General features: G+C 39.9%; 1 protein-coding gene across 7 annotated transcripts in view; it reads left to right on the forward strand.

The window, feature by feature from the left end:
* The first annotated feature begins 1,154 nt into the window (after positions 1-1,154).
* Positions 1,155-12,900, forward strand: part of LOC126106537 (zinc finger protein 239-like) — a 376,855-nt gene continuing 365,109 nt past the window's right edge. For all 7 annotated transcript variants that reach the window (XM_049912877.1, XM_049912874.1, XM_049912876.1 and 4 more), the window contains exon 1: positions 1,155-1,342. In XM_049912877.1, coding sequence (XP_049768834.1) covers positions 1,340-1,342 — 3 coding nt within the window. In that variant the 5' untranslated portion in view covers positions 1,155-1,339. The remainder of the gene's footprint in view (positions 1,343-12,900) is intronic.

Here is a 12,900-nt window from a genome sequence, read left to right on the forward strand (position 1 = left end):
AATAATGCCTGTATAGTATCGGAATCATAAACTCAAAGAGAATTAGCAAGCTTAGCTTAAAATTATTTATTTACTATTCTGTAAGTATTGCACCTGTCGTATTGCAGACTCACTGTGTTTACTGTTTTCAGGCAGAGGATGATATAGTTGCAATTCATAAGCAGCTGGTCACCCTGAATACTGACAAGCGATTAGAAGCTGCTGTGAATGTCTATTATTAATATACAACGGCATGGCTGACCTCGGAAAGATAGACGGATGTTACAAAAATTGATAAAATTGATCCCCGAGTGACTTTTGGAATCGGAGTGTTTTCTCACCAAGTTCTTGCGCAATGATTTTACTTCCGCGCGTGAGCCAAATTCTTCCGACTTCTTTTTATAGCCATGATGATGTACGTCTTCTTTCTTGATCGTATCGTTTAGTTTTAAAATGATGAACTTTTTTGTGAGCATTGCTTAATGAGGAGATGGAAACTTAGTTATCTTCCATTTGCAACTATATTCTTGCTATAAGTACAGCTGCTATATAATGCTTTTGGTGTATTTATTAGCTCCGTAATATAATAACTTCTGAAACTTTCTGGCAGATTAAAAATGTGTGACGGACCGAGATTCGAACTCAGGACCTTTGCCTTTCGAGGGCAAGTGCTCTACCATCTTTTTTTTCAATCTCATTTTGTTCGTTTTTGTTCGTTGCATCTGTTCGGGGCGGACGTCGTAAGACATCCGTTTAAGTTCGTTGTTGATCGATTAACTCAGTGTTTTTTATTACAGAGGGCAGCTAACCCTCTGACCGAACACGCTGAGCTACCGTGCCGGCAAAATTAAATTTTGCACTCGAGGGAAGACTTGAACGAAGGACCTCTCGTTCCGCAGCTGCTCACGCTAACCACGGGACCACACCGCTCCTTTATTTACTAGTTTCTGTATAGTGTTTGACGCAGTTACCGGGAGATAGCCACTCATGGGCGTGTCTACGCATACTATTTACTACTTTCTGTATTCTGTATAGTGTTGACGCAGTTAGTGGAAGGTAGCCACTCATGGGCGTGTCTACGAACTTCATCGTCACTGATTCAAAAGGCGCGCTGCATCAGGGCCGACATCGAGTAGCCTATAGGTGCGTCTTATGACGTTCATAGTGGGGGGAGACGCTTAATTAAATTAGTTGACATGTGCAAGTACAGCAGTATTAATAACTTTATGGTTTGTAGTGAGGCAGACTTACTATGAGGCGGGGGTGTAACTGTAACTAGTTTTGCCGTAACATTTGTGAAAAATAAGTGGCATGTCGAAAGAAATATCCTGAATTGATCCTCCGAACAGTCACTCTGGAAATGGTTAGTTTTATCGTGACGACAGATGTTGAATATCTCATTTATTTCGTTGGCCCATGCGATCTCATGTTACGTAGTGTGCTACAGACTTCCGACAAAATGTGCTAAAATTTACACTCAATATGTTATGGTTTGTAGTACACTCCAACAGCTTCATATAATAGTTGTCTCACTGATTAGTTCATGTGTTGCAATTAATCATAACCAGCACATTTACTGTAATAGGTATGCTTTTATAGAATAAAAATGGTGACACAGCAAATAAGACTTAACGCCTTTACAAAATTGAAAATTGTCTTCAATAGACATTATATCGCACTTGTGGAGAGCTTATTGAAGAGCTGAAGGCCAGTGTGGTATGCTCCCTTTTGAAATAATTGTAGATTTGCATGTAATTCAAGTCTTTACAGTCTTCAGGATGTATTAAACAACGCAGTGTTAGCATCTAAAGTTCTGAAAGTGGTTTTTACAGAAGTCTCTTAGTTTGTTTCAATTAATTATCCTTGTGGCTCTTTCCTGCATTTTAGAATTGCAAAGGACAGTTGGAGAATTATCCCAGCATATCATATCTTGTCTTAAGTGAACCTCTGTTTATGCATAGCATGCACTTAATCAGGCAGTAATTTTCCTCGCTTTCACTTTTCCTAGTGTGGTATATGATGCTACATAAAATGTAATGCATCCAAAATTTAATGTAATTTGTTAGGGGGGTGGGGGGAGGGGAAATCATTGAACAACATATCAGCACTACACCAGTCTGTACAGTGGTATGAGTAGCCTACATTACAGAAGTGGAGCTTTAAAAGCTAATTAAAATAACATACCTTGTTTTACTGTAATTCTGTAAACTATGAATATGTTAGGAAGATCGATCATATGCCTATTAAAGCATAATTTCTTGTTTATTTTATCTTCATTGATACATGTTTAGGTTGTGTTACACCACCACCACCACCACCATTTCATTTATTTCATTCGCAGCACATACAGTTGTGCATATTACTGTCACCTGCTGTATAGTTGTAATTTGAATATGTTTTGTTATCTGTAATGTTTGTTGATGCTTGGAGTTTCATGATGTCAAAACTCTATGAACTATGTTGGGAACATGCACTTATCCACTGATTAAGGTATTAGAGAGAGAAAACAAGAACTTGTATTGCTTAAGGCAGAATCTCCAAAACACACTTATTGCTAAAGTAAACAGGGATGCTGATAGTGAGCTTTTATAAAGAAAAATCAGCTCAGTTAAGGAATATGTAAACTTTCTTTAGTGGAGTAGATTAGTTGTTTTCATTTGTTTACTACTTCATTGATCCATCCAAAAAATCTTTCCCGATTGTGGGATACAGAACAAACTCAAGACAAAAAGTAGCACAACACAGTAAAAATACTGTGTTATTTCAGAAGATACGTAAATTTTAGGTTCATCCACAAAAGATCTTGCAGCATATGCACTATCTTGTTTCAAGTCTCTTTTATGACAAATGTTTCAAAAATTATGCTGCTCAATAGAAGCAGTGATCTAATAAGAATGCCCTTAGGGTTTGACAAAAGGATGTGAATGATGATATGATTTTTAACTTATGTGGAAGCTTATTGTAAATTTGTATACCAGTGTTTAGTGTGGAAGTCTTGTACATTGATGTTGGTAGTGACTGGATATGAAGCTTTTTCTTTTGCCTTGTGTCATGCTCATGGATATTAAAATTTTCATTTATGTCTTCTGAGTTCTTTCTAACTTACTTGCAGATTAGTAGTATGCACTTGCAGGGAAGTAGAAGGATTGATGACTTTTCAAAGATTGCTACGCAGAATCTGTTTGTCAGGCACATTGCATTGCTCTTACTGTTCTTTTCTGGGTTCGGGAAATGAGTGAAGTAGGCAGTGTGTTATCCCAGAATATAATCCTGTACAGCAGGAAGCCATGGAATTGAGCAAAGATGGCAGTTCGGACAGTACTAAAACTTACTTTCACTGAGAATAATTGTAGACTATAATATATTTTGATTAGAGTTGCATTTATTTTGTTTATATGTGCATTGCAGTTGAAGTTATTTTGAAGCCATATGCTTAAAAACTTTGTTTCCAGAGAAGATAAAATTTTGTTAGAATTTGTTGTCACACGTGTGTTGCATGCATCATGTTTTAAACAGAAATTTAGGAATGTTGTTTTTTTGGTGTTTATCAGTTGTATATTCCCCTCAAACCATTTATTTAGCTATGCTGTTGTTTCATTTACAGCTTGTTTATATTCTGGAGAAAGAGGATTTGCCCAAGAATATATATGCAAGGGACTCCCTGTTTGTATTAATTTTTTTAATTTCTGCATCTGAGAAATGTATCTTTTCTTTAGTTCATGTTTTATTTGTATTTTCTGTTTCCTGTTCCTCATGTATAGTGTGAATCATTTTAGTGGAGCTCCTCTGATGCCATATATTTTGAGTCTGTCTAACAGTATGTTGTGATCCAGTATGTCAAAAACTTTGTGTAAGTCTAAAAAAATGCCAGTGTCACAGTTTTTGTCCATTATTTGGAGGGCATTGTGTATAAGATAATAGGTGGCAGTAGTTGTTGAATTATTTTTCCTTAATCTGTGCTGAGTATCAGTGAGAATTTTGTTTTTCTCAAAAAATTTCATTAAACTGTTACACATTACTTTTTATATGATTCCACTAAAGCCTGATAATAAGGCAGCCGGTCTCAAGTTTTTTGTACTTGACTAGTCTCCTTTCTTATGAATAGGGACCACTTTAGCAATGTTTTAAACAGTTTCAAAATGTTCTAGTCAGGGAAGATGAATTTACTATATCTGCAAGAGGCAGTGAAATGTTTGTAATACATTACTTCATTATACAATCAGTAATACCACATTTATTGGCTGTGTCAGCTTACGATCATATTACTTCTCAACCTCATCAAGACCTGAGGGTAGGGTACAACTCAGGCTGTCACTGTTATCTTCATTCAACAAAGCAGTACGTATGATAATGAGTAAATACTGGAGTAAACAAATCAGTCTTTTTGTGAATGTTGCTCTCAGTGACAGGTAAAGTTAGTTGCTGTTCATAAGCAGCTGAAGTTGTCCTGATTGCTAAGTGATTGGAAACTGCTGTGAGTGGGTTTGCTGGACAAACTACCAAGAAGATACCATAAGTACCTGAAGTACAATCTTCTCCCTTAAGTGCTGTGTGCTGTCTCATTTCCAGGATATGCATTACCCATCACTACATGTTGGCTAGACTGTGTGGGGAGTCACTGGCAGGTTTGGACCCTACACATGGGAGACAGCAACCAACGTCTACTCGTGCATTACAGATGGTACCTTGTACCACTACTAGTCATTTTCTTTCCTGTTCCACTCAAAAACAGAGTGAAGGAAATACTGTCTACATGCCTCTGCATGAGTCCTAATTTCTCTTATCTTGTAGGTCTTTATGTGAAATGTACATTGACAGCAGCAGAATGATTCTGCATTCAACTTCAAATGCTGGTTCTTGGAATTTTCTCAACACTGCTTTGTGGAAAGAGCATCATCTTCTCGAGAGAGATTCCCATTTGAGACCATGTAGCATCTCTGTAGTACTTGCGTGTTTATTGAACCTACCGTTAACAAATTTAGCAACATGCCTCTGATTTGTTTCAGTGTCTTCCTGTAATCCGACTTGGTGGGGATCTAAAACACTCTAGCAGTACTTATGAATGGGATGCACTAGTGTTCTGTATGAGGTCTCCTGTGTAGATAAGCTACACTTTCCTGAAATTCTGCCAAATAAACTGGTATCAACCGTTTGCATTCCCTTCTACTGTCTTTACATGCTTGTTCCGTTTCACATCCCTTTGCAACATTAGATTTACATATTTCATTGATGTGACTGTGTCAAGCAACACACAACTAGTGCTGTATTCATTTGCATAAATTTACTTTTTTCTGTATTTAGAGCAAACTGCCATTCATGAAACCAGACAGAAATTTTGTCAAAGTCATCTCCCATCCTCATATAGTCGCTTCACAACACCACCTTTTCATGCACCCGTATCATCAACTAACGACTGAAAATAGCTGCTCACCATGTCTTGTAGATCATTTAAGCCTAGTTTACACGACAACACTGACTTGCAACACTCATTGCGTGAAACGAGTTGCATGCAAATGGTTTTGTATATGTCTGTAGATACACTGCCATCTGTGTACACTTCAGATTTGTCGTTTGTGAATGCCATATATTCTTGTCTAAAATGAAAGTTTTGGCAGCTTTGGTTGAGTTAATGCTCCTCTGCGTGAAATCGCTGCATAAGAAGAAAGATAAAAAAATTAAGAAACGTGTTGGGGTTTGCAAGTGGACTAAGAAAAGACATTAGCTTGGTTGCTCTGTGACATTGCTAAAAGAAATTGTAGTGGAAGACCCAAGAAGTTATTTTAACCACCTCCGAATTACACCAGACCAGTTCACTTATCTTTTAAAAACAGTCAGCAATGCAATAAGGGAAAAAGATACTCTAATGCTTGAAGCATTGTCGCCAGAGCTAAAGTTACAAATTACATTGCATTTCCTGGCAAGTGGAGATTCATATTATTCACTACAATACCTGTATCGTGTTCCTAAGTCCACAATTGCCAAATTTGTTCCAAATGTTTGTGATGCCATCTAATTGGACTTGCAGAATACATGAAGATGAAGCATAATGCTGTTTAATTATTTTTTAAATATTATTATTAAAGATCAAAAAAATACATTTGCAGGAAGACCACACCATTACAATTTAACTTAATTCATTGTGGCATCATAATATAAGTGGATAGTTTCTAACTGTGACAGCCCTTCTTCCATAACTAGTATTTCCTCAGCAGCAACTAACTGTTCTGAATGGACCTGTTCTTTCTTTTGCCATTCAGCCAAGAAAAGCTTCCGCTTATAATTAGGGACTGGATTCCCTTAATCAGTTCTATTTTATATTCTTCTGGCAATTTACGTATTTGCTTCATAATGCTCTTGCAAAAACTGACAATTTCATCTTCCTCATCAGGCTGGTTTGTAATTGACCTTAGTGCATCGACAGCATTTTCGAGATGCTGGAAAGGATCTTCTACATGTCTTTTCTTTGTGCTGTCTTTTGATGCTGACTGCAAGCTACTGTTGCAAGGTTGAACACTCACATGGTCATTGACTTCGTCCATGCCTGATATGGATGGAGACTGTGGTTCATTTATTAGTGTGTCCTCCAATGCATACAGATTTTCATCTTCTTCATTTTATGTATTAGCTTCATGGTCGGGAGAGAATGAGACTGTTATAACCAGCCTTGTGATACACCTGATCATAATTTAGTACCATTCTTATGAACAGCAATACTTTACTTTTTTACAGGTACCCCAAACTGAAAATGAATGGAGGGACATAATGGAAAAACTTTGAGGTTACATGGAATTTCCCATGCTTTGGTGCAGTAGATGGGAAACATGTAATGATTAAATGTCCACCAAAAACTGTTTTTCAATTCCAGAATTATAAGGGAACCTTCAGCATTGTTCTTTTTGCTGTTGTAGACAGTAACTACTGTTTTACTTATGTTGATTTAGGCGAAGCAGGGAGGGCATCTGATGGTGGCATTTTTGCAAGCTGCACATTAAAATTGGCAATAGAATGCAGAACTCTCATATTTGATGAAGCCTTTCTTGAAATGGCCCACTCAGTGTAAAAGAAAAAATATTCAATTACAGACTTTCGAGAGCTCAATGTGTTGTAGAAAATGCATTCGGGCTACTCGTGTCGAAATTTCGCCTTTTTGAAAAACCGATACCACTCTGCCTACAAATAGTGGACAAAATTGTCAGAGCTACTTGTGTTATCCACAACTGGCAGAGAAAAACAGCTCCCCAACAATATGTACAGCCCCAGTAGATAGATCAGGAGAATGTGAAAAGTGGAATTTATCAGCCAGGGACATGGAGGAGTATAAATGCTGGGGGGGGGGGGGGGGGGGGGGCTGATAAACACAAAGCTACAAGCCGGCAGCAATAATTATTCAAAACAGGCTGCATTAAGAAGAGCATGGTTTGCAGACTAGTTTGTTACAGATGGTGTCGTACCATGGCAAAATTTAAGAGTCTGAAAATACATAACAGTACTACAAACTGTGAATGTTAAGCATTGATGACTTTTTAAATAAATTAATATTGAGTAAATAATTCGACTTGCCAGATTTGTGTATCCCTTTCTCCTGTACACAATTTTCCTTAAAAATGAATCAGCCATCTCAAACCATGGGTTTTTCGTCTTGTAGATGTGGACTTTTCCACAGCCAGATGTTTTGCTTGCCTGCATGTTTCTTAGTTAATTGGTATATGTACTCCGAATTGAATGTATTTTGCCCTGCAGCTCAGACGTCATCAGTCATTCAATGTTTAGCTCTCATAGTGCAGCAACACGTCACTGCTTGTTTTTTTAGTCAGCATGATTAAAATCCCACAATCCCTTATGCATAGCGTAGATGTCCAAAAAGTGAAGAATTTCTTCCATTCACCACTTTCTATTTCTGTTTGTTTACATTGTACTGACACACCTAACCTCAAATCATGTGCAACTAGTGCCACAAAAGTTGGAGCGAGCTGAAACTGCTTAGTTTCACAATCTAGTTGTGCAAACGCGATCCGTGCATGCGCAGTGGTCAGGTAGCGCCGTTGCATGCAACCTAGTGTCGTCGTGTAAACTAAGATTTATGGGATTAGGGAACCAGATTGGTCCTATTGCACCTCCCTGGGACAGTCCTGATGACACCCTCATCTCTGACAAACTCTCGCCAGAGGTTCTATTACTTAAGAAGTCTTTGAGTTACTCATATAGCCTGTACAGGTACCACTAAAATTTCAGGTTACTATACCACTTAAAACAAGTGTGAAGTGCTGTTTCCCACTGAAACTGATCCTCTGTGGCAAACTTCATCCATTGGGAAGCCTGTGTGTCAAGGGGAAGCATGTGCAATGAGACAAAATTCTTTTAATCATTGGCAGTTCAAATGTACCATGAACAGTGCTGTTACATGGGGGAGTAGCAGCAAAGGATGGAAAAATCATATAGTACATTCATGTGTGTGCCCAGAGGCCTCATTCAGCATTTAGAAAAGACTGTTCCAACACCTACTGGAACAACAGAGTGCAGCCAGTTGCAGATTTGGTTCATGTTGCAACAAACAGTACTTGTTATCAGGGCTCAGAGGTCATACTTCAATCATTCCAGTGACTGGCAGAGAAGGTGGAGAAAATTAGTTCTTCTTGTAGGAGTTCAACAAGGAAAATGATTGTTCATGTTCTTCATTAAAGACTTGGCAGGCTACCTTAGGTTTTATGCACATGATGCAGATATTTATAAATAAGCATCATCTGGTAAAATGTGCACAAATGTTCAGCAAGATCTTGATAAGATTTACAAAGTGATGGAAATCTTGGCTACTTATTTTAATTATTCAGAAATGTAAAATTTTGCACTTAACAAGATGCAGAAAGATCGTATCCTATGTCTAAAGCATCAGTGATTCGCAGTTGGGATCAGTCAACAAATACAAATATTTGGGTTTAACAGTTTATGGGATATGAAGTGGAACAGGGGCAGTCATAAAGCACGTGGCAGACTTTGAGTCATTGGTAGAACACTGGGCTAAAGGGTATATGCAGCTCCTCTGTTGTGACTGCAGTTGGTAACTGTGCATGATGATTGATGGGAAGTGAGTGATTGCAATTATTTTCAATATGGAGAGTGAGAAGAAAACTAGATGTCATGACAGACTGACCTGAATTCTGCTCACCATTTGTTGTGTGCACTTCACATAATCCATTGTGCAATCACCAACTGCAGCACACAGTGAAAGAGACAGGTACACCACAACTGTACTTTTGCTGGGTAGAGGGAAAAGGTAATCTGCCTGCAAAGAAAATTGCTTAAGAAAACACTTGTGTGTTCAATTTTAGAATATTGCTTTAGTGTGGAGGATCCAGTTCCCTCCATTACCAAATCCATTATTCCATGGTGCCTCAGAACGTGTCTTATCAACCAAGCCTTTCTTTTAATCAAGTTGTAACGCAAGCACTTTTCTCCTCATGTTAACTCAGCACTTCTTCATTAGTTATCCATTGTACCCATCTAGTTTGTGCAAGTGAAAGTTGTGATTCCACCAGTCCGCTTGCTTTGATCTGCGACGTAAGTGTGTTGTGTTTTATTATGTCGTGGTGGTATGGTGTCTTTGAGTCCGGTCTTGTTTGTAGATGGCGTGTTGTAATATCTGGTGGCATTCTCTTCTGTTGGATATTTGTGTTTCAAAGTTTTTTGGTAAGTATCTGAGTAATTTGACATTGTTATCTGGGTGTGTGAAATTGTCATTGGAAGAATTTGTACTGGTCTGCTAGTGGGTTGCTTTGATTTCGTGCTTGAGTTTGGTTGTTTGTTTTTTATTGTGTGTGTGTGTGTGTGTGTGTGTGTGTGTGTGTGTGTTTTATATAATTTTTTTTCCTGTTTTGTTGTTGTTTTGGTTTGTGGTTGGTAGATATTGTGGATATTGGTTCACCATAGTTGGTTAGGTTATGTTTTTGATATTAGTTATGTGAATGAGTTTTGATGTGTTGTACTGCAGACATTGGAATAGGCAGGTTAAGTGAAAGTTTGGTTAATGGATTTGTAATTTGATTTTGTTTGTTTTTGTTACTGTGGGCTTGCTTGTAGCTGTTGCTTAAATCAAGCAAAGTTTGCAGTGTCAGGATTGCAATTGTGTGTGGGTTCATGATATTGGTGGATTCGTACAGACTATATAGGTCATGTGGTTTTCATTTTTGCATGTTTTGGGGGTGCTGAATGTTAAAAATTTTCTGTGCTTGATCATCAAATTAATATTTGTTTTGAAATTGTCTTTATTTGTATTGTTGTATACACTCCTGGAAATTGAAATAAGAACACCGTGAATTCATTGTCCCAGGAAGGGGAAACTTTATTGACACATTCCTGGGGTCAGATACATCACATGATCACACTGACAGAACCACAGGCACATAGACACAGGCAACAGAGCATGCACAATGTCGGCACTAGTACAGTGTATATCCACCTTTCGCAGCAATGCAGGCTGCTATTCTCCCATGGAGATGATCGTAGAGATGCTGGATGTAGTCCTGTGGAACGGCTTGCCATGCCATTTCCACCTGGCGCCTCAGATGCACCAGCGTTCGTGCTGGACGTGCAGACCGCGTGAGACGACGCCTCATCCAGTCCCACACATGCTCAATGGGGGACAGATCCGGAGATCTTGCTGGCCAGGGTAGTTGACTTACACCTTCTAGAGCACGTTGGGTGGCACGGGATACATGCGGACGTGCATTGTCCTGTTGGAACAGCAAGTTCCCTTGCCGGTCTAGGAATGGTAGAACGATGGGTTCGATGACGGTTTGGATGTACCGTGCACTATTCTGTGTCCCCTCGACGATCACCAGTGGTGTACGGCCAGTGTAGGAGATCGCTCCCCACACCATGATGCCGGCTGTTGGCCCTGTGTGCCTCGGTCGTATGCAGTCCTGATTGTGGCGCTCACCTGCACGGCGCCAAACACGCATACAACCATCATTGGCACCAAGGCAGAAGCGACTCTCATCGCTGAAGACGACACGTCTCCATTCGTCCCTCCATTCACGCCTGTCGCGACACCACTGGAGGCGGGCTGCACGATGTTGGGGCGTGAGTGGAAGACGGCCTAACGGTGTGCGGGACCGTAGCCCAGCTTCATGGAGACGGTTGCGAATGGTCCTCGCCGATACCCCAGGAGCAACAGTGTCCCTAATTTGCTGGGAAGTGGCGGTGTGGTCCCCTACGGCACTGCGTAGGATCCTACGGTCTTGGCGTGCATCCGTGCATCGCTGCGGTCCGGTCCCAGATCGACGGGCACGTGCACCTTCCGCCGACCACTGGCGACAACATCGATGTACTGTGGAGACCTCACGTCCCACGTGTTGAGCAATTCGGCGGTACGTCCACCTGGCCTCCCGCATGCCCACTATACGCCCTCGCTCAAAGTCCGTCAACTGCACATACGGTTCACGTCCACGCTGTCGCGGCATGCTACCAGTGTTAAAGACTGCGATGGAGCTCCGTATGCCACGGTAAACTGGCTGACACTGACGGCGGCGGTGCACAAATGCTGCACAGCTAGCGCCATTCGACGGCCAACACCGCGGTTCCTGGTGTGTCCGCTGTGCCGTGCGTGTGATCATTGCTTGTACAGCCCTCTCGCAGTGTCCGGAGCAAGTATGGTGGGTCTGACACACCGGTGTCAATGTGTTCTTTTTTCCATTTCCAGGAGTGTATTTAGTTTGTCGCTACTGAAAAATGCCTACTTCCCTTTGTTGTCACTTTAGTGTCATTTTATTGCTGGAATTAAATGTTTTGCATATTGTATGTGTTTGTTCATGGTTGCAATGAGTGGTGTCATGATCACCAATGAAACAGCAATGTCTGCCATCTTGATGATGCCATAGGTCAAAGAAGGTGGGCAGGTTTTAACTTTTGGTTTTGCCAGTAGTCACAATATTATGGAAGGATTGATTGCTACTCTCCATGTGGAGATGTTGGGTCACAGACAGTCACAATGAAAAGACTTCTGTACATTTAAGCTTTTGGTCAAACACTCTTCATCTGGAGTAGAAGACACAGTCATACACACATGATGACTGTCTCTGACTGTGGATGCCTTAGCAGCTGGAGATGGTGGTCACATTTGTGTGAAAGGACCTATTGACTGGCTTACAAGATGGAGCTGTCTTTTTCTTGTGATTGCCTGTAACAAAACATCTCCTCCATACAGTGAGTAACAATCTAAACTTTCCATAATATTGTCATAAGGGTTCTTTGGTACGCATAACATGATATTTCAGAAGCCTCTATGCTCTTCTTGCTGATACTGTTTATTATCTATGTTTCCCTTCCATACAAGACTACACTGCAAATTCTCGTAGAAAATTACAGTAGTTTAAAAGTTCTCTACTGCTTTCTGTTTTTTCAGAAAATAAAACTTTTCAGGCTATCAGCAACCTGCATTTCAAATCCTCTGTACTCCTGCCATTGCCAATTATTTTGTAATCCAAATAGCAAAACTTGTTTTTGTGTCTCATTTCCTAATGTAAGTATCTCAGTATGACCAGATTTAATTTGGCTGCACTTCAGCACCATTGTTTCACTGTTACTGGTTTCCAGCTAATAACCTCTTCTCAAGACACTATCTACTAACTGGCAGATGCCAAGATGGTTCCTTCTTAAAGGCCATGGCCATCAACCTATCATATCCTCTTAAAAGCATATTTATACATTTTGTGTGTGTATATTTTTAATTATTATTTTTGTTGTATGACAGTGGCAAACCTTATATGATTTTCCTCTGATCTCTGAAAACCCCTGCTAAACCTGCTGGGCAGAACAGCTTATTAGGATTGTGGAAACGGCCGAATAAGGTGTCGGTCTGTTTCACTCAAAATTGTAATTTAACAACACATTTACAACCAAAGTGGCACATAGCCAAACTTTTACAAC

The sequence above is a fragment of the Schistocerca cancellata genome, chromosome 10, assembly GCF_023864275.1.
Source record: "Schistocerca cancellata isolate TAMUIC-IGC-003103 chromosome 10, iqSchCanc2.1, whole genome shotgun sequence".
Lineage (NCBI taxonomy): Eukaryota > Metazoa > Arthropoda > Insecta > Orthoptera > Acrididae > Schistocerca > Schistocerca cancellata.